The sequence below is a fragment of the Miniopterus natalensis genome, chromosome 2, assembly GCF_054644295.1.
Source record: "Miniopterus natalensis isolate mMinNat1 chromosome 2, mMinNat1.hap1, whole genome shotgun sequence".
Lineage (NCBI taxonomy): Eukaryota > Metazoa > Chordata > Mammalia > Chiroptera > Miniopteridae > Miniopterus > Miniopterus natalensis.
Genome location: NC_142082.1, coordinates 93,164,756 through 93,185,387, shown reverse-complemented (window position 1 = coordinate 93,185,387; position 20,632 = coordinate 93,164,756). Strand labels below are relative to the sequence as shown.

Here is a 20,632-nt window from a genome sequence, read left to right as displayed (position 1 = left end):
ATGGTTGCTTCAGGTAAGCATGTGGATAGTTATCTGTTCATTGTCATTGGAGAGAAGGCAGATGAGATGGGTGTAGGCATTAATGACAGGAGCTTGTGGAAGAATGCTAAGAGGTTAAAAAAACTGCCAACCATGTCAAATAGAAATGGTTGCAGGAACTGAGGAGAATGTGTAGATAGCACATATTTGGAACACTCTTATGAAGAGAGGAACTAATTTTGTTCTGGATACCAAGAACAGGTAAATTTTGGACCACTGGGTAAAAAGCTATGGGCAGAATGATTTTGGTCTTCTATGTAGAAATTGAATCCTTGGAAATTAACATTTTAAGTTGCTCAAAGATTATGAAGAGCACTTGGTAATATAGAAAGTCCCCTGTTATTGGAGCTGTTCGTGTGTTGTGCATGGTATATGTGGGATGGCTGGTTAGACTAGGTGATCCTTTAGATCCCACCCAGCCTTAACCATTGTGTATGTTGTGATTCATGGCAGTTCGCTATAAGCAGACTAGACAACTGGGAAACCCCAATTCTGTTCCATGTTAATCTCTTGCAGTTGTTTGTGTGTTCTGTGCAAGCCTTATGGCGCTTTAGCTGCAGGTTCTGCCCCTGGGAGAGGGAGGTAACTAAGATGTTATAAAGCACCTTTATGGGACCTTGCATTTTTCCCAGCAGCTGTATAGTCATCTTTATGGGGTATTGAGATTGTTTTGGACTGCTGGAGCTCTGAGCCCCTGTGCTACAGGGGCCCTAAAGGTCACACTGCACAGCAGCCAGCTAACCACTTCCAGAGTCTGCACAAGTATAGATGACTTAGTATACCTTTAGTCAGCAAAACCTAATGAAGTGCCTACTATGTGCCTAGAACTGGGTACATAATGCTGAGTAAAGTAGATCGGAGCCCGCTCTTGTGGAGAACAGCTTTTGGTTGTGCTTTCCCAGAACTTCAGTGAGCCTTCTCCCCAGTAAGAGGCCCTTACATCACCCTGAGAGCCTGGATCTTAGCAATGCTTTCAGATTAGAGGGGCAGGAAGGCGTTGGTCATTAGGTCTCTGTAACTTTTGTAGTAGATAGGCTGAGGTTCACCTCCTGTCCTGTCCTGAGTTCCTGTGATGAATGGAGTAGCATTAGGTGATTCAAAAATGCTTGGTGATTGGCTCCTCAAAGATGTTGCTGATGGCTAGGTTGCTGGACCCTGCTGAAAAATCCAGACTGGTAAGTGCTCTGTTAGTACTATTTCAGTTGCTTAGCTTTTCAGCAGCCAATAGGAAGATTACTGTGAAACAAGACCACCCTTACTTTCATTATGAAACGGCCCCATTTCAAAGGAGCAGATGCAAGGATAAATCGTGAGAAGAAAAAGAATCCTGTATTGTGTGTCTTTCCTAAATTTACTTGAAACTGCATATTCATTGATAACTGGGCAGCTATCTTCCTACCAGACAGGTTCTGTCTGTGGCCTATTGACCTACAGGGTCTGGCTCTCAGGCAGCGAGGGACTAGAGCATGCATTCTGATGAGCTTTTATTTCTCATGCTGTATTCTCAGGTGATAGCAAAACATGGCTATCTATACTGCTTTCTCACTGTGTAACATTTCCGCTTCTGTAAACTGCATTCTCCCCGTAGATTCTACCTCATGGGGCTAGTATGAAGATTCAGTGAGCTATGGTATGGATCTGACAGTTTGTAACTTGTTGGTGTCTTAGTTGTTTTTGCTGTTATTGATGAAAGTCTTTATACCTTTCTTGTTTTAATATCTAAATTGGGCAGGAACTTATTGATCTTATAGATCTTATTTCTTGAGCCCCCCCCCACCCAATGCCACACATTCCAGAACAAATGGAATGGAGTGGGTAAAAGAATGATGATGGAACAAAGAAAGTTTTGAAACATTTTTTCTTTCTATCAAAAAACAACTATCTGAGATCTCCCATTCTGTTATATAAGTGGCCATTTATTTAGCCTGAGTATACCTTTTGTTGCGAGGATGGTAAACTACTAGATAATAATAACAATACTACCATTTATTGGGCCTTGCTATGTGCCTGGCACTGCTAAACAGTTTACATTCATGACCTCAATTCCTGTGATTCATTTCATAGATGACACTTGGCCTTGCAATGCTCTTTTTTTTTTTTTTAATTTATCTTTATTGTTGAAAGTATTACAGGTTTCCCATTTTTTCCCCCCAATTGACCCCCTTCCACCTCATTCCCACCCCCTCCCCAGGCCATCACCCAGTCATTGTCTGTGTCCATGGGGTTATGCATATATGCATATAACTTCTTTGGTTAATCTCTTCCCATCCTCTACCCCCCTTCCTTCTTCCCTCTTCCCTCTTCCCTCTTCCCTCCGAAATATGATCCTCTGTTACATGCGTCAGTGTCTCTGGATCTATTTAGTTCATCAGATTCTTTTGTTCATTAGCTTCTTGTTACAGAAGACCCTTCAACATTTCCTGTAGTGCTGGTCTGGTGGTGAACTCCCTTAGCTTTTCCTTGTCTGAGAAGCTCTTTATCTGACCTTCAATTCTAAATGATAGCTTTGCTGGGTAGAGTAATCTTGGTTGTAGTTCCATGTTTTTCATCACTTTGAATATTTCTTGCCACTCCCTTCTGGCCTGCAAAGTTTCTGTTGAGAAATCAGCTGACAGTCGTATGGGTGCTCCCTTGTATGTAATTAACTGCTTTTCTCTTGCTGCTTTTAAGTTTCTCTTTTTGTCTTTAACCTTTGGCATTTTAATTATGATGTGTCTTGCTGTGAGCCTCTTTGGGTTCCTCTTGTTTGGGACCCTCTGTGCTTCCTGGACTTGTCTGTTTGTTTCCCCAGGTAGGGGAAGTTTTCTGTAATTATTTTTTCAAATAGGTTTTCAATTTCTTGCTCTTTCCTCTCCTTCTGGAACCCCAATCATACGAATGTTGGGCCTCTTGAAGTTGTCCTAGAGGCTCCTTATGCTATCTTCATATTTCTGGATTCTTTTTTCTTTTTGCTCTTCTGGTTGGGTGTTTTTTGTTTCCTCATGCTCCAAATTGCTGATTTGATTCTCAGTGTCCTCTACTCTACTGTTGACTCCCTGTAAATTATTCTTCATTTCAGTTCGTGTAGCCTTCATTTCAAATTGGTACTTTATTATGTCATTGATTTTCTCAGTTATTTTCGTCATACTCTTACTAATATCCTTGAGCATCCTTATAACCATTATTCTGAACTCTGTATCTGTTAGCTTGCTTGGATCTATTTCATTTAAATGAGTTCATTTTCTAGAGATTTCTTCTGTTCTTTCCTTTGTGACATGTTTCTTTGCCTCCACATTTTGGCTGCTTCCAGGTGTTTGTTTCTATGTATTAGGTAGAGCTGCTATGTCTCCTGGAATTTGTAGAGTGGCTTTGTGTAGTAGGTGTCCAGTGGCTCAGCCTCCCCAGTCACCTGAGCTGGGCCTTCTAGGTGCTCCCGTGGGTGGGCTGTGTTCACTGTCCTGTTGTAGTTGAGCCTTGGTTGCTGTTGGCATCACTGGGAGGAACTTACCCCCAGATCTATCAGCTGTGAGGACCAGCTGCAACTATAGCCAGAGAGCTGCTGTGCTGGAGCCACCCCTATGGAGCAGGATTTACTTTACTGGAGCTTTGTTGTTCACCAAGTGTGCCCCTTGAGTGTGTCACTTGTGGATGTGGTAGGGTTGTAATCCAGCATGGTCAAGTCTGACCACCAGGTGCACTGTCTCTGAGGCCTACTCGGAGGTGCAAAGTCAGCCTGTGCCAGTGCCTTGCCCAGGGCCACCCAGCATGAGCTACACAGCAAACTGCAGATGGCTGCTACTTGTGCTGGGCTTGGAGGTGTCCAGGAGAGACCAAGCCATGAACCTGGCACTGGCTGCCACTAGTGCCCGGCCTGGAGCCACTTATCAAGATGAATGAGGCATGCTGTTGCTTGCTTGAGAGATTTTAGGAAAGTCCTAAGCATGAGTCTCGAGAGGCCACTTGCACAGAAAAGCCACTGGAAATGGCTTGGATGAGCCTGCAAGTAGGGAGGAGTGGGGCCTCCGGGAATCATGGGGTGGGGCCAAAGGTGTGAGTCAGATGCTGGTGATTCAAATATGGCTCCTGCCTGCCAGCTGTGTGCGGGGAGGACTCGCCAAAGGAGCAATGGCATCTGCCAGCTCTTCTGCCTGGGAGGAAGCTGCCCCTCCAGCTCTCTTCCCAATTTCAGGCAGGTTAGTTCCTCCCCAAGTGTCCCAGGTTCCTTTAAAGCTGCTGCCCAGTGCTGTGGCTCAGGGGGAGCGTGTCTGAGTGAGTCTGTGTGCGGGCCCTTTAAGAGGAGCTGCCTGGGACTCCCGCAACCTCCACGACCCTCAGCAACAGTCCCCACTGGTTTCACAGCCCAGAGTTGTGGTGACATCTCTTCTCGGCCCTGGAGCTCTTGGCTTGGGGGCCTGCTGTGGGGCTGGGACCCCTCACTCCTCCAGGAAACCCCCACCACCAAGATTCCCTCCCAGGTTTCAACCGCAGCACCAGGTGTGGGCCCGTGGCTGGGACTCTGTGATTCATCCCCAGTCTGCCCTTGTCTCCGCCCCTCCTACCGCTCTCGATGCTCCTTCAGTTCCCTGGTTGTAGGGCTTCTGTTCAGCCAGATTTCAGGAGTTTCTGAGTGATGGTGGTTCTGTCTTTTAATTGTAATTTTGATGTGGTTGCAGGAGGCGGCGGGTGTAACTGTTACCCACGCTGCCATCTTGTCAGTACCCCTGCAATGCTCTTTTTGACTCCTTGTTTCTCTGGGTTATCTGGGCATCAGCATCAGCCATTACTGGGTGTTTGGTTTTGACTTGGTGACAACCACAAGGCAGAGGTTACTTCATTTCTGACTCACTTCATTTCTCCGTTGCATAGGTGGCTTTTCCTGAAGAAATAGGTTGTTAGCAAAGATAGTAAAATAAAAAGTTAGAGAAAATATAACATAGGGCTATTCCAGTTTCTTTCAAAATTGAAGACTTGGAAGAGAACTCAGGACCAAGCTAGTACAAGCTCTTCTCAGACCCCTCTAGAGAGGACCATTCCACGGCCAAGAGTAAGGTAGTGTGAGAATTCATAATAAAAGTGCCATGTTCTTGCTAGTTGCTCTTATTAGAATATCACACACACACACACCCTTCTTGCCCCCTACAGCCACCCGCCACAGCACCGAACTTGAGGGAGATTTTGCACATCCAGGCCAGCCAGTGTGGCAGCCAGATCCAGGACCAAATTCTGGGATGTCATCAGCAAAGAGCACAGTATAGACCCCAGTGACAACTATGTGGGGGACTTGGACCTGTAACTGGAGCACATCAGTGTCTACTACAAAAAGCCCCCTCTCACAAGTGTGTACCTCAGGCCATCCTGGTGGACTCGGAGCCCAGAACCATGGACACTGTCTGGTCTGAGGCCTTTTGGTCACTTCTTCAGGCCTGACAACTTCATCTTTGGTCAGAGTGGACCCCTGCTACAGCTGGGCCAAAGGTCACTACACAGAGGGTGCCAAGCTTTAGACTTTGTCCTGGATGTAGTGCAGAATGAATGTGAGAATTGTGACTGCCTGCAGGGCTTCCAGGTCGCCCACTTGCTGGATGGGGACACAGGGTCCAGGATGGGCACACTTCTCATCAGCAAGGTGCATGAGGAGTACCCTGACCACATCATGGACACCTTCAGCATGGTGCCCTTGCCCAAGGTGTCAGGCACAGTGATGAAGCCCTACAACACCACTCTGTCCGTCCACCTGCTGGTGGAAAACACTGACAAGACCTGCATCAACAATGAGGCCCTCTATGACATCTGGTTCCGTACCTTCAAGCTGGCCACACCCAGCTACGGGGACCTCAAACACCTGATGTCGGCCACCATGAGTGGAGTCACTACTTCCCTCCACTTCCCTGACCAGCTGAATGCTGACCTGTGCAAGCTGGGCATGAATATGGTGCCCTTCCCCCGCCTGCACTTCTTCATGCCCAGCTTTACCCCCTCATCACCCGGGGCAGCCAACAGTACTGGGCCCTGATGGTGCCTTAGCTCACCCAGCAGATGTTTGACGCCAAGAACATGATGGGTGCCTGTGACCCCTGTCACAGCCGCTGCCGGACCTGGCCACTGTCTTCCATGGTCGCATGTACATGAAGGAGGTGGATGAGCAAATGTTGACCATCCAGATCAAGAACAGCAGCTACTTCATGGAGTGGCTCCCCAGCAATGTAAAGGTGGCTGTGTATGACATCCCATCCCATGGGCTCAAGGTGCCCTCCACCTTCATTGGCAACAGCACGGCCATCTAGGAGCTGTTAAACGCATCATAGAGCAGTTCACAGCCATGTTTTGGCACAGGGCAAAATGCAGGTGAGGGCATGGATGAAATGGAGTTCACTGAGGCTGAGAACAACATGAATGACCTGGTATTAGTGTACCAGCAGTACCAGGACACCACAGCCGAGGAGAAGGGCGAGATGTATGAAGACCACGAGGAAGTGAGGAAGAATGCAAGACTCAAGGCCCCGAGTGAAGCAGCTGGGAGGCCAGGCAGTGGCCAGGGCCAATAGGTCTGGCCCCACAGCCATGTAACCACTGACACTGTCCCAGCCTCTCCCTACCAGTTCCCATCATGTCACTCTAAGGCTCCCTAGTGTCAGTCCTTCAGTACTTACAGCACTCAGCTCTGTCTTCCCACCATAGGTCATTTTCATTTTTGTATCGCTCATTTGTCTGCTTTGTCAGCTGTGGGCCTGAAATTTTGTTTTGTTTTTTTACTGATTTGGGGGGGACGGGGGAGGAAATTAATTTATTGCTGTCAGATTTTTTTTTTAAATAAAAAGAAAGAATATCACTTCCTGTTCAGGCTGACCATAACTTTTTGGTAGCATATTAGGAATCTCCTCTCACATCTCCTCCATTCTCCCCCACTCCCCCAGCCACACAGGCCAAGGCTAATGGGTCTCCCCAGGACTGGTCCTTCCAGTATGGGGCTGCTGAGTTCCCGAATAGAATCCTGTGACAGGGTTCTGTTCCCCTCATCAGCTCCACAGAAACAGTACATTTCCACTATAAGTCAGTTCATAGCTCCAGAGACCTGGTCCCCCAGGCAGCTCTCAGTCCTTGTGGAAATGCAGGTGTAGAGGAGGACTGGTGACTTAAGAGCATCTCCATGGAATGGGAGGGGCGTGCACGTGAGGGTGGACCTATTTTCTTATTACTTGGGCAACCTACTGAGTGTTAATTTGGCATTAAACACAATGGAAAGTCAGAAAAGAGCTGAGGATGGAATACTTCAGAAACTAGAGAAATAAGAATACACGACGAAGACTGCCTTCTTTCCTTGTTGTATTTTGAGCTCGCTTCCTAGGCACCCAGGGAACCTTATCTAAGAGCTGTGAGAGACAGAGATGAGAAGCCATTGATACAGGAGCTGGGAAGTTGACAAGCAGTTTTTTCCCCAGGTGATCTGATTCAGTTAGCTCATTGCTCCCCTGAGCTGAGGGCCTCAGTGCTCCCATCCACAGATGATAGTGGCCTGAACAGCCCTTGTTTCTGAGGCAAAACATGAAGGAAACTATAATCTAAAGGCATTTATTATTTAAGTTCCCAATGACATTCCAAGATATGCTTCCTATATGTCCACTTCTAAGATCTATTTAGATGAGTCAGACTCTGACTGAATGGGCTGGGAAAGAAGCATGTGATAGATTAGTAAAATTCAGAGATTTTGTACATCACCTGGTCTGTTAATGGTACAGTGGCCAAGGAGAAAATTAACTGAACTCAACTCTGGTTTCGTACTCTTGAAGTATAATTCTTATTTTGTTGTTTTGCTTCTCTTTTCTTTTTTTATTTTTAAAGTAATTTTCCCACATCCTTCAAATAACCACCTACCTATTCTAAGAGCTAGAGATTGAGTGTTCTCATAACCAGCCATGACTCAGTGACAACTGACTCTACTCTCGTTGTAAATAGAAACATAAACTTTGCTCCTGCATGTACTTTATAGGCAGTCTCTCCAGCACTTTTCTCCACAGCCAAAGGATGTGCAAGACTTCTGAGTCAGCAGTCAGCTGCCACGGAACAGAACATGCAGGATATTGTCAACTGGCCGAAATTGCACCGATGCCCTCAAAACCTGGCATTCATCTCCTCTTCCTCTTGCCTCTTCAGGCTCCTCCCTTTCCTTATCCCTTCCTTCCACATGTTGGCTTTTCAGTCCCCAGGATTTCTGGTACCTTCCAGCCAGGTTTCCTGGTCTGTAAGTTCCTGTGATTATGAATGTTGATTTTCCCAGGATACTGGGATAGAGCATACATGGGGTGGTCCGTGAAGGGCATGATCTGGATTTGACTTTCAGGAATGAGGAAAATGAGGACGATAACAGGAATGGCCCTTCTGCAGTTCTCCCCAACTGCTCTCAGAGTGAATCAGAATGCCAGATGAGTCCCTTTGATAAATGAGACATCCGAGTCTGCAGAGGTACAGAACAACGCTGGGGCCTCTCAGAGTGTCTTCCCGCTGCTGTCATTTGGCTTGCAAAGTAAGAAAAGTGAGTCAGCCCGAGGGAATTACTCTTGTGTAGTCTTACCTTGGGTGCCTGTCACATTGTTCCAGGAACCAACTTACCTCTATTTATCTGTTGTCATTAGTGACCCGCAGGTCTAAATCCCTTCAGCTGGGCACTTAATACTTGCCTGCCACTTGGGAGCAGGCTCTGTGCACAGCTGTCTGGGAGCTGTGGTGGAAACCTGTAAATTTCAGTGTTTTATATCAACAGAAGGCTTAGGGGCCAGTTATTAATGGAGGTGCTCATCTGTGCTGGTGTTTGATTTGGATTCTCTGTGGTGGTTAGCAGCTCTTTGGAAGTGAATATTTATTTCAAACAGAGTGGGCTCTAGCCAACCAAGCAGTGTTAGCCTACATAGTAGAATTCTTCTCTGAAACCAAAAGTCTGAGACTCTTTAGGGCGGTGTGAGCATAAGGCGGGCGTTGTGACAGGGGAAAGGCTTTTGGAAACACATGTTGCAGGATCTTTAATGTGTTGCTTTTAGCATTGAGTGCCCCAATCCTGGCAAGGAGTGGAAGGTGGCTGCTGCTCAGGAACAAAGAAAAGTCATTTTCTTCCTTGACACGATGCAGAGATTAGACCAGGTGTATTAAAGCTTTCCAAACATTGTGACTCTGGTGGAGTTAAAGTTGACAATGAACACAGGTAGGGTATGCAAGGTAGGGCTTGCAGAGTACTGTCTGCTTGCCACCAGAACAGCACATAAAGCTACAGAAATCTCCACAGAGAAGGTCCTTGGCAGAGCAAACACTCTAGAACCTTTGTTTCTAGTCCTTGGTTATGACCTATCACCCTTTGGATAAACACTTGTGGGGGTTTTTCCTCTTTATAGGAACTTTAAAATATTTCTCTTGCTGCTTACTGCCACCTAGAATAAACTTTTATTTAGGGGAAGTGAAGATGAGTTCCAGTTAATTCCACTCCTTGCTGGACTCTTGGCCATGCAGATATTGGGACAAACTGTGTTTCTTAGTAGTGTAGTGGGGTTTTTTATTTTTTTAATCCTCACCTAAGGATATTTTTTCTTTTGCTTTTCCGAGAGAGTGGAAGGGAGAGAGAGGGAGAGGGAGAAAAGGGGGGGGGGGAGAGAAAGAGAAAGAGAGGAACATCAATGTGAGAGAGACACATCGGTTGGTTGCTTCCCTCACGAGCCCCGACCAGGGTCAGGGATCAAGCCTGCAACCGAGGCACGTGCCCTTGGCCAGAATCGAACCCAGGACCCTTCAGTCGTTAGGCCAATACTCTAACCACTGAGCCAGACCAACTAGGGCAGTAGTCTAGTTTTTATATCCAAAGCCAGGAGGAGTTGTTGAGTAAGTGATATATTTGGGAGGAGAAGCCAAGTCAATGTCTTTTGGGTAAAGAATCACCATCTTTGACTTGGCCTCCAAAGTACATGAAGAGTGTGCATCTGTTGACATCGAAAATGGGGAAATGGCAGATCTTTGTATTTAGTTATTAACTTTTACTCATGAATCTTAAGGTACATCTTCAGTTGATTTGGTTAACCTTATATCATGGTGAAGTATGGAGAGAAGCAAAATGTTATTTATACTTCACAAAGGGGGATTCTATTGCACAGAGGCCTAGCCAATGTAAGAGCTTCAGGAGAAAACATGGGTCTCTTTCCATGTTCTCAGTCTGGAACTTGGTGCCTTTCTTCTGAGAATTGATTGCATTAGCACAGACAGTTTGGTGGCTCCCACTACCCTTGGGTTGGTTCATTAATAATGGGTTACTTCTTGTTTCTGCACCTGAACACAGTGGATCAACAACTCACTTCTTCCACCTGCCCCCATCTCCAACATTAAATCCTTTTTAAAACAAAGTTCCAGTGCAGTCTTATTTGTCACACTAGTGGTAAATTGATGATGCTCCTGTGGTGGACCATCATGACTATAGCACCAGGAATGAGTACTGTAACTATGAAGGTTTTCTTATAACTAAACTTGAAGAACTTCAGAATTCGAAGAGAGTTTTAGAGATCATCCAGCCTAACCTCCTCATCTTACACAAGTGAAAATTGAGGCCTAGGGGAGCAAGGGGACTTATTCAGGGTTATGCAACCAGTATCTGGCACATGTGGGCTCAGAGTCTCGCTGCCTTACCCCCCTTTTCTGTTCTTCCTATGGCTTAGTTTTGGTCTTTGGCCCTTTGACTCTTTCCCCCCAATTATACTTCTAAAGACTGGTGATAAATAAACCATGGTACAAAAATGATGAAAAAGACGCAAGGGACTTTTTCAGTCTTTAAATACCTGCTGACTGACACTTCTGAACTTTGTGCTTTTTATACTGCAATGACACTGCCCTTTGGTTCTCTTCAGACCTCTCTTCACTATGCTTCATAATCTTTTTAGAGAGCTCATCTTTCTCTGCCAGCTACTTACAAGTCTATAAGTCCCAGGTCTTACTCAAAGCTCATGGCTCTTCTCTTACCATAGACTCTCCTCGTATGATCTTACCAGCTGTCATAGGTTCAACTACCACCTGTATGCTAATGATGCCTAAATCTGGGGCTGGGTCCCCAGCTACTCCCCAAGCTTCAAATTCATACCCACCTGCTTAGTGAGCACCTACACAAAGGCAGCGCAAACATAACAAATCCAAAAGGGAACTCACCACCCCACCTGCACAAATGAGTTGTTTTGTTTTTAGTCCATTGGCCTGGTGTCAGCATTCACGCAGTGGCCTGGAAACATGAGGATCATTTTTTTACTCTTTCACCTTAAGAGTCACTCACAAGCCTTCCTGTTTCACTTCTTTTCCCATGTCCTTTGCTTCTTTCCTGCCTGCTAACACTTAACGTACCCTGAAAGACTCAGCTGTCACTTCTTGGAGGTTCATCTTCAACGAGGACCTCTTGCCCTATGATTAGATACTCTTTCTTAATGTTCCCAAATCCCTTGTGCCTCTCTCACTAATGACACTTAGCATAGTACATTTAACATTCTGTTTATGAGTCTGTTGAATGCACTAAACTACAAATCCTTGAAAGCAAACACTGTCATACTCTTCTTTCCTCCCCCAACGCCTCAGTCCCTGGAGTACAGAAGGTATGCAATGTACATTTATTGAATGAATGACTAGAACACTTAGGAATTGTACTGAAAAAGAGTTATGTCTCCTAGAAAATGTAGGTAAAATTTGGATTTGCTTACCATTCCTTTTTCTTTATTTTTGTTAGATTAATCTGACAGTGTCAGGCGGACCAACAGCCATCCCATTGCCCCCTTTGTTGGGGCTGCTGAGGGTGGGGAAGCATGGAGGAGAGTAAGAATGAGATGATGAATCAAGCGCACACCCTCTTTGACCGGTTTGTGCAGGCTACCACCTGCAAGGGGACCCTTAAGGCCTTCCAAGAGCTCTGTGACCACCTGGAACTGAAGCCTAAGGACTATCGCTCCTTTTATCACAAGCTCAAGTCCAAGCTCAACTACTGGAAAGCCAAAGCTCTCTGGGCAAAGCTGGACAAACGGGGCAGCCACAAAGACTACAAAAAGGGAAAAGCATGCACTAACACCAAGGTAAGGCTTTGGCTGCTCTGAGGCCCTGGGGTCATTGACCTAAGGATTTAACCAGAAAAGAAAGGATTTTGAGTAGAGGTAGGCCAAGAAAAAAGCATCAAGTAGAGGCTGACTGGGTGAGAACTAGGCCAAGTCAAGCCATGGTCTAGTATAGGAAGGCAAACCATATACCTTGTGAAGGTTTTTGGAGCCATAACTTATGTTCATTTGACTGTTTCATGTGCCAGGCTTTATTCTTATTTCATGTATTCATATATTGAATATTCAGGGTTTCAACCTTTTAAGAACAATTTAAATGGTATAGCAGCTTCTTTATTTTGCTGAGGCTCTGCTTTGAATCTCACATTGTTAGGAGAATACAGGTCATTTAGCAAAGAAGTAGCCAGGCCCTGTTAGCATCTTGTACAAACACTGACTGCTTCATTGTGCTTGGCATACTCAGTAACTAGTAAGGTATAGATATTATCTGCCAACTTGGGAATTTGCCACAGGCTTCATACCTCGTTTTATCCATATTCCAAAAGTCTGTTTTGTTAAGCAAGGACCTTGTAAACCAAATTATTTCTTTGGTTTCTTCACAATATATAGAAACAGTGTTTTCATGAAAAAGGTAGGCCCTCTGCAAAGACCTGAGATGTTCAGTCACCTGTGCAAGGAAGGGTAGGTGTGAGGAGGTGGAGAAAGAACAATGCATTTCCTGCTTTCCTGCTTATATAAGGGCACATCTTCTGGGAGAAAAATCTAATAGGGAAACAAAGTTGCAAATGACGTCATGACTATGTTATTAATGCTCTTTCATGAGTTTTAATTTGGCTAGTATAGGTACCTAGAGACCCATCCCCAGTGGATTTGCATTTGGTTAGATATTCATCAGCAAAATTCAGGAAATTCAATGACATGACTTTTATGAGTGAGTTCTGGAGTTTTATTAAGGATAAAAGAAATTCAGAGCTAAAAACATTGCATGTCTGGTTTTTTTTCTGCACATGCAATGCAAACTAGTTAAGTGTCTAGTCTCACCCTGAGTACTTCTCTAAAATATGAATTTTCAACATCATTTTTCTGAACTTTCAATCTAAAGATATGATTGAAGAACTCTTCTTAGCACATAAAACTTTGGCTCTTAGAAGTTGCCTCCTGGGAATCATTTGAGTGGAAGACCCATTCCAGGACTCTAAGGTTGCAGGGACTATGTATTTAATAATCTCTGTCTCCTTGGACAGAAATCTGCTTGACTTAGAAACCTTCCAAAACGTCCTCTCCTATTGATGGAAGATGAGATGTGATTTTTAAACCGTTTGTTGAAATGATGACCCATTTAAATAGGTTGCAGATCTACAGGGTGAACTTGTGCTGAGTATGTCTCCAGCACTGACAAGAGTCTTCTTTATTCATAGCAACCATGCCTTTTCTTCAAGGCATTACAAATGCTCTGCTGTGACCCAGATTGGTTGGAAGTGGAGAGAATAGTCCTATTTGGGGGCATTAGGGAATGGTGATTATGGGATCATGAAACTTTTATAGAAATGTGAGCTTCCTCAAGAGATGCTGTCTTTGCCCTGAAAGCAGCTATGTTTTGCAGTGTCTCATCATTGGAGCTGGCCCCTGTGGTCTCCGCACAGCCATCGACTTATCCTTACTGGGAGCTAAGGTGGTCGTTATTGAGAAACGAGATGCCTTCTCTCGCAACAATGTCTTGCATCTCTGGCCATTCACCATACATGATCTGCGAGGTTTGGGTGCCAAGAAGTTCTACGGCAAGTTCTGTGCTGGAGCCATTGACCATATCAGTAAGTAAAACGAGTTCTATTAGTATCTGTTGTATAGAAATACACTCTTCATGGAGTCAAAATACCTGTCATGTGTGGTTCTGTAACCTAGGACTCTTAACCATAAGGAATTTAGCTTAGGGATTTCTGAATTAGGCCTTGGACTCTTACTTAGCACTTGCAATCGTTTGATAGACATTGGGACCAGATTAGGAAGTAGATGACCAGTGTGGGCCTTGACCAGACTCTGGTGGTTCTTGGTCCAGTGGAAGAAGCACAAGGCATGCGGTTCTTTGGAATGTGATATGGAAGATGCTGTACTAATGTAAGAAAAAAATACTGTGGGAGCATAATTTTGGGGAAACCATAGCTATAGAAGAAGCAGGCTCCTAGTTTGGTGAATGGCAAGTCAATAATGCGATTTTTTTGGTTAGATGATCCTCATGAGGTCTACAACCTGGGGAGTTCTTGCTATACTCTTGTCATCTCCAAGCTTAGCTTGGGCCTATGTTTTTCTGAGATGCTTTGAAGTAAATAAAAGTTAATGCATATGGTGATTTTGTTTTCATGATTGTGTGTGTTCATGAAAACTGTCTACATTATAAGGTTGAAGTATGATCATTATTTATCATTCCAGGAAAGCCTTATCGAGGAACTTTTGTTCTGAGCTCTTTCAGATGTGTCCTGTAAATACATTCAACTACTGAACCTTTTGCTGTTTGAAGTGACTGTGCCAATTTATGAAACACTGGCCATAGCTGCCATATTCCCCTGGCAGAGGAAGCACTCTGCCAACCTCTTGGGCTGTATTGTTTAAAGTGTCTTGGAACCCAGTTGTCTGCAAATATAAAATGCGTGCTAGCATGGGGTTTAATGAGTCTCTGCACATGTGACTCAGAAGGGGTCAGGTTGTAAAACCTGGGGAAAATAACCAAATGATCTAGAGGAGGATTTGCATGCACCCCTAGCACATTAGTCACAGGCTGCAGTTAGGAGTGGTCTTACGAGAGGACCAAGGGTCACTCATTCAGTAGATATGTCTGCCTTATGTGTGGCAGGCTTTGTCTTGGAGCTGTGTCCTACATCAGGGACTAGATTTTTATCTCTGTATCTCTGGGGCTGCTGCCATGCCTGGCACCTTACAGGTACTCACTGAATATTAAGTAAATAAATCTCACTAGGATAATAAGCAAGATTTTCATTCAGTTTGAGCCTTAGTTTCTGCAACTGTAGACCAGTGGTGGGAGGGAGAATGATAAGAGACTACTAAGCTTGCGTTGAGGTTTCCCTTTCTCACCTTGTAAACTTCTGTGAAGATCAGTGAGGTAATAAGATGAAAGAGATATCTGGAATCCCAGAAAGTAGTGCAGTCCCTTTGGATCAAATTGGAAAGCACACCTGGTGCACATCTTCTGCCTCCTCTGGTAACTACTATGTCCTGTAAGGATTATAGGTTCTGCTAAATAATTGTGGTTCTGACTGAATCAGGGGGAGATGGAAAGGAGGGTCTCCTGTTGGCCACAATTTCATGTTGTCTCAGCTTTTGGTTGTTTTAAATATCTCACCCAAGAGGTAGGAGTGGGCTTGTGTGTGTGTCTCTAGAACATTTCTTGCTCTTAATAAAGAAAGAAGCTGTGGAACATGGCTTGGAAAATGTCTCCTGTTACAGGAAGATTTGAGAATCTGGATAAACTCTACGTAGGTGGACAGGTGGGAACTAAGTGGTGACTGCCAATTGGTACTCTTTTTTCAGTGTATCAGCGTGTTATCTTTTTGTTTACCCAGGTATCCGTCAGCTTCAACTAATACTTTTGAAAGTAGCATTGATCCTAGGCATTGAAATCCATGTCAATGTGGAATTCCAAGGACTTGTACACCCTCCTGAGGACCAAGAAAATGAACGTGAGTTGGATTGGACAAAGGGAGGAGGGATAAAAGGGCATTGAATGGTGAGAAAAGGTGAGATCAAAGCAGAAAACTATAGGAATCTGCAGGTGGTTTTCAGAACTAGTTAAAAAGGGCTTCTCTATTTGTATAACCAATATTTTTTGAGGAACTTTTGACTTAATGAGGAGGCCTTTGAGATAGTATTAGGCATTGCAGGCACTTGTATTCATTACAGAAAATCGTGTGGTGGGAACATTCCTTTGTGAGGCCTCTTTCTTTCTGTGGTTTGTACCCAGTGCTTTTAGACCTCCTGTTTTTGGCTTGGAGTCTGCCTACTGGGAATCTTGAGATGTCTTAAATGTATGAATATGATCTGGGCGATGACCTTCATTTTGACTTTGGTCCACAGGGATAGGTTGGCGGGCACTGGTGCACCCTAAAACCCATCCTGTGTCAGAATATGAATTTGAAGTGATCATTGGAGGGGATGGCCGTAGGAACACCTTGGAAGGTATTGGTTAATGCTCCTTTGCCTGGTTTATTGCAGAGTAAAGGGTGACCTTCTCCAAACCCCGGGGTGAGAGTTTGTATCACCAAAGAGAATCTGCATATATGTGCCACCTCCTCTAATTGAATGGCAGGCCCAGCCTTCCCTAGCCAACTGGTACTTGGGCTACTTCTTACAGGGCATTCTTGTTAGGGTACTAGGAGACAAGCCATACTTTGAGCAGTTGGCACTGCAGGATGAAATCTCAGTTTAATAAAAAGATCGCTTTCCCTTTTTTAAAAATGGAATTCTTAGTATTGAGTAATATTCTGGTCAGTCAGATTTCAAATTTTTTGTTAGTGTGTGGGAGGCTTTGACTTCTTTTCTTGATTGTTATATTCTTTGCATTGGTTCCTATCACCTATGTTCCCAAATGGCATCATTAATACCCCCATCCTGTTTGAAGTGATCTTCCTTCCTCTCTAGCCAGCTGTTGCTACATCTGAAAATTTCTTTCCCTCTAGGATTTCATCGGAAAGAATTTCGAGGCAAACTGGCCATTGCCATTACAGCAAATTTTATTAACCGAAATACAACAGCAGAAGCCAAAGTAGAAGAGATCAGTGGAGTGGCTTTTATATTCAACCAAAAATTTTTTCAGGAGCTGAGGGAAGCCACAGGTTGGTGTCAGTGCCTTAAAAGCAATAAGGATAGAACTTTAAATAACTACTTGTGGCTTTCTCTTGCATAGTTTTGTGTGGTGGGTTGTCATTGGTGTTACTGCGTATCATTTACCCCTCTGCTCTTTCCTCACTCCCATGCTTTGTTCTGAGCATAATGCTTTCTATATCACCACTGCCTTCTCTGATGTTCTTTATCTTCATCACAGGGGCTGGGCTACTCTGGATTGGGTTTTTATTTGTTTAAGTGTTCATTCTGCCTTTTACCAAGTCTTCTCCAACCCCTTCCTCTGCACTGTGGCTCTGAGTGATGGTACTTAATGCAGTAACCTGTTGGTTGATAAACTCTTGTTTATTGAGATCCTGACTTTAGTCATTGAGTGTATAGTCTTCTTCCTGATTTCCACTTTGGTCTTGAAGTAAACCACGTGCTAGTGAGAAATGAGATTGTTATATGGTAGCTTTTGAATAGACTGACTTAGATGTTTTGATGCAACAAAAATGTACAGCAGATTCCAATTCTTTGTTTTCAGAACATGATTTATTTCCATTACACCTTTTTTTTAGATTAATTGAAGTTAAAAGTCAGTAGTTCACTCTCTGCTTCCAGGTATCCAGTTGTCTGTCCTGATCTAAGAGATTCCCCCAGTTGCCTTGATGACTATAAAAGAGGCTTGACCTGATAACCAACCCAGACCATCTCACTAGAGGTTAATCTTTCGTTTTCTTCCAATTCTTATATATTTCTGCTTACTATTGATCACTGTTTTTAGGATAACTTAGGGTGTCAAGTGAATTACAGAGCAGTACAAGGATAGATAAAGTTCCTCCTCTTTTTATGAACTGAATGTGTAATAAGTGAGAATCTGGGCTCAGACATCTTTTTTATTTTCTCTTTCCCTGCCTAGACTTTTACAACCCTGGTCTCTGTGGACCCATGTACAATCTCTCTGGTTGCCTTAAAATACCTTCTTCTCAGCAAACCCTTATACATACATTTTTGTTTTCTGATTGTAGGCATCGACTTGGAGAACATTGTCTACTACAAAGATGACACGCACTATTTTGTTATGACAGCCAAAAAGCAGAGCTTATTGGACAAAGGTGTGATACTGCATGTAAGTGATGGTTTCTTTCAAACCTCTTTTTATGTTTTACTGGCTAGTATGATCACCAAGAGAACGAATTTTATTGTCAGATGAGTTTTTCGTGCAAGGGAATAAAAATGAGCTCCTAACTCATCTCCTGGTAACATGTATGCTAATGTTTTTTAGTTAAACTTTAAAAAATAACATTTGTTATGGAAATTTTCTAATATACACAAAAGTAGAGAGGATCATCTGATGAACCCCTGTGTGCCCATTATCTAGCTTTAACAATTATCAACACATGGCCAATATTGTTTCAGTAGTACCCAACTCACTCCCCATTCCTGCAATTGGATTCTTCCAAAGCAAGTCTCAGATATTTCAGGAATAAATATTCAATTTAATTTAGGTGATTTGATTTGTGGTTCTAGAGAATTTCATATATGACCAATTATTGGTTAGTAAATAGGTTGTCTTTTGGAAGGGGTGCTAGAGGGAATGGAGTTTGACCAAGAAGCAATAGTTGATGTTTACGGGAGCCTGAAAATGGTTCTGGTATAAATGTGGCTGTCAGAGGTCCAGGGAACCCTGATTGGGTCAGGGTGTATTTAGACCTCTGCATAACCTAACAGTGAGGGCTTCTTGTTCATCCTTAGCCAGGTCCTGCTCAGCCTTTTTTCTAGGTGACTAAATGTGTGACATTCCCTGAGATGAGGATCTGAATATGAAATCAGAAAACCACAGGGTAGAGGGTTTCTTAAGGGGAGGGTTCCTTAAGGAGAATTTCTTAAATCTGACTTAGTCTCAATGTGAGAATTACTGTCCCTGCATTATGCAGTGGAGAGAAGAGGCACCAGATGTGCTGACTCAGGCCCATTCAATTCCCACCACAGACTCATAGCTGAATTTCAGGGTGTCCTTTGTCTCTGCAGGATACTAATGAATCTGGCCACTTTAATCTGAAGTATACTGTAGCCTTATCTGAGAGCAGTGGTAGGGGTGAGCTTATGAACATGTGCCTACAGCACAGCCTCTTTCCACTTGTTACCTTGAATCTGTTTCTCAACTTTGTGGTCCTTTATGTCTATAAGGAGAAACAGGACCAAGCAGTATGTACAGCCCATTCTGCCAAGAGCATAAGCAAGATGTATTTGAATACTTTATCAATAAGAAATAGACAGTGTGTCCAATGGTATCAGTTGAAATAATGTAGGAACGATCTGGAATGCCAAGACCTCATTTACTTTTCCTTTTTGTTTATTTTTTTTAGAGGGCAAGGACCATGCCTACTATGTGTGCTGCTAAGTACTACATTCATTCTCACCGCTTACTTAATGGTGAACAAACACTGTTTTGAGGGCCAACTTGAATATTTATGTTTTGGCTTTTAACATGTTGTAGTGGTAACTGAAAGTACCATCAGGGATGCTTTGAAACCATAGGCTCCACTTTCGGAGAATAAAGATTTGGCTCAGTATGCCAGGAACCTCCAAAACAGAAAAGGAGTTTTTCAGTCCTTTATGTGGAAAGCCCCTTTTTTCTCATTATTGTTTTTCTTTGTTGGTGGGGTTCTATGGAGGCTTTCAGAATCTTATTATTAATTTTTCAACTTCTGCTCCATTTTGAATATATATCTTCCCAGTCCTCTGTACTGCTGCCGCTCATACCTCTACATCCTTTTGGCAATAAAGGTTGGGGTTCTCTTCCTTTGGGTTTGTGGAGTTATGCAAGGCTGAGTGTTTTATGTGGTCTCAGTTGCCAAAAGCTATTTGCTATCCAGAAGGTAATAATTGCTGATAGAAACATAAACTATAAAGTGCTTTTTCATTTTACCAATAATTATTTTATTTGGTATTCAGAACAACTCTGTGAGGTGGATTGGACAGGATCAAAGAAGTAGTAACTTGCTCCAAGCGAATGGAAAAGCCAGGACTATGTTTTTAGGCAGCAAAACCTGTGCTCTTTTAGAAACAGCCTTCCTCTTTTTCTTTGTAATATGTGTAAAAGACTTGTTTTGGAATATAAAATCACTAGGGGAAATGGAAAGGTGGTGAAAACTCAGTTATGTCTAATATGCGTAGTGTGACTTGAGTTGGCTAGACTTGTACCTGGACTTTTCAATCAAGCCTCTTCCCTCTCTGGAGATAGGACTATGCCGACACAGAGCTCTTGCTTTCCCGGGAGAATGTGGACCAAGAGGCTCTGCTGAACTATGCCAGGGAAGCAGCAGACTTCTCCACCCAGCAGCAGCTGCCATCTCTGGATTTTGCCATCAATCACTATGGGCAGCCTGACGTGGCCATGTTCGACTTCACTTGTATGTACGCTTCAGAGAATGCCGCCTTGGTGCGAGAACAGAACGGACACCAGTTACTAGTGGCTCTGGTTGGGGACAGCCTCCTAGAGGTGAGCATTGAGGATGGCAGCACTTAATAGTGATTGGAAACAAATCTAGGTACTTGGGTTGTGGAGTGAGTGTCTACAACATTATACCACATAGGTGAACTCCCTGTAAGAGTTACATTTCCTGATATAGGGAAGCATTACAGGCCACCAGGAACCCAGACTTGCTAAAGTAGCAATGGAAATGCTGCAATTGACGTGACCTATGAAGCGGAGAAGTGCAGTA

At 43.8% G+C, this 20,632-nt stretch overlaps 1 protein-coding gene and 1 pseudogene across 6 annotated transcripts in view; both read left to right on the top strand.

Moving 5' to 3' along the window:
- MICAL3 (microtubule associated monooxygenase, calponin and LIM domain containing 3) overlaps positions 1-20,632 on the top strand; it is a 233,196-nt gene that overhangs the window by 87,849 nt on the left and 124,715 nt on the right. For all 6 annotated transcript variants that reach the window (XM_087814402.1, XM_087814401.1, XM_087814400.1 and 3 more), the window contains 7 exons: positions 11,753-12,092; positions 13,675-13,882; positions 15,647-15,763; positions 16,158-16,259; positions 16,760-16,915; positions 17,933-18,033; positions 20,152-20,409. In XM_087814402.1, the coding sequence (XP_087670528.1) occupies positions 11,829-12,092; positions 13,675-13,882; positions 15,647-15,763; positions 16,158-16,259; positions 16,760-16,915; positions 17,933-18,033; positions 20,152-20,409 (1,206 nt within the window). In that variant the 5' untranslated portion in view covers positions 11,753-11,828. The remainder of the gene's footprint in view (positions 1-11,752; positions 12,093-13,674; positions 13,883-15,646; positions 15,764-16,157; positions 16,260-16,759; positions 16,916-17,932; positions 18,034-20,151; positions 20,410-20,632) is intronic.
- On the top strand, positions 1,167-6,563 carry LOC107537703 (tubulin beta-4 chain pseudogene; annotated as a pseudogene).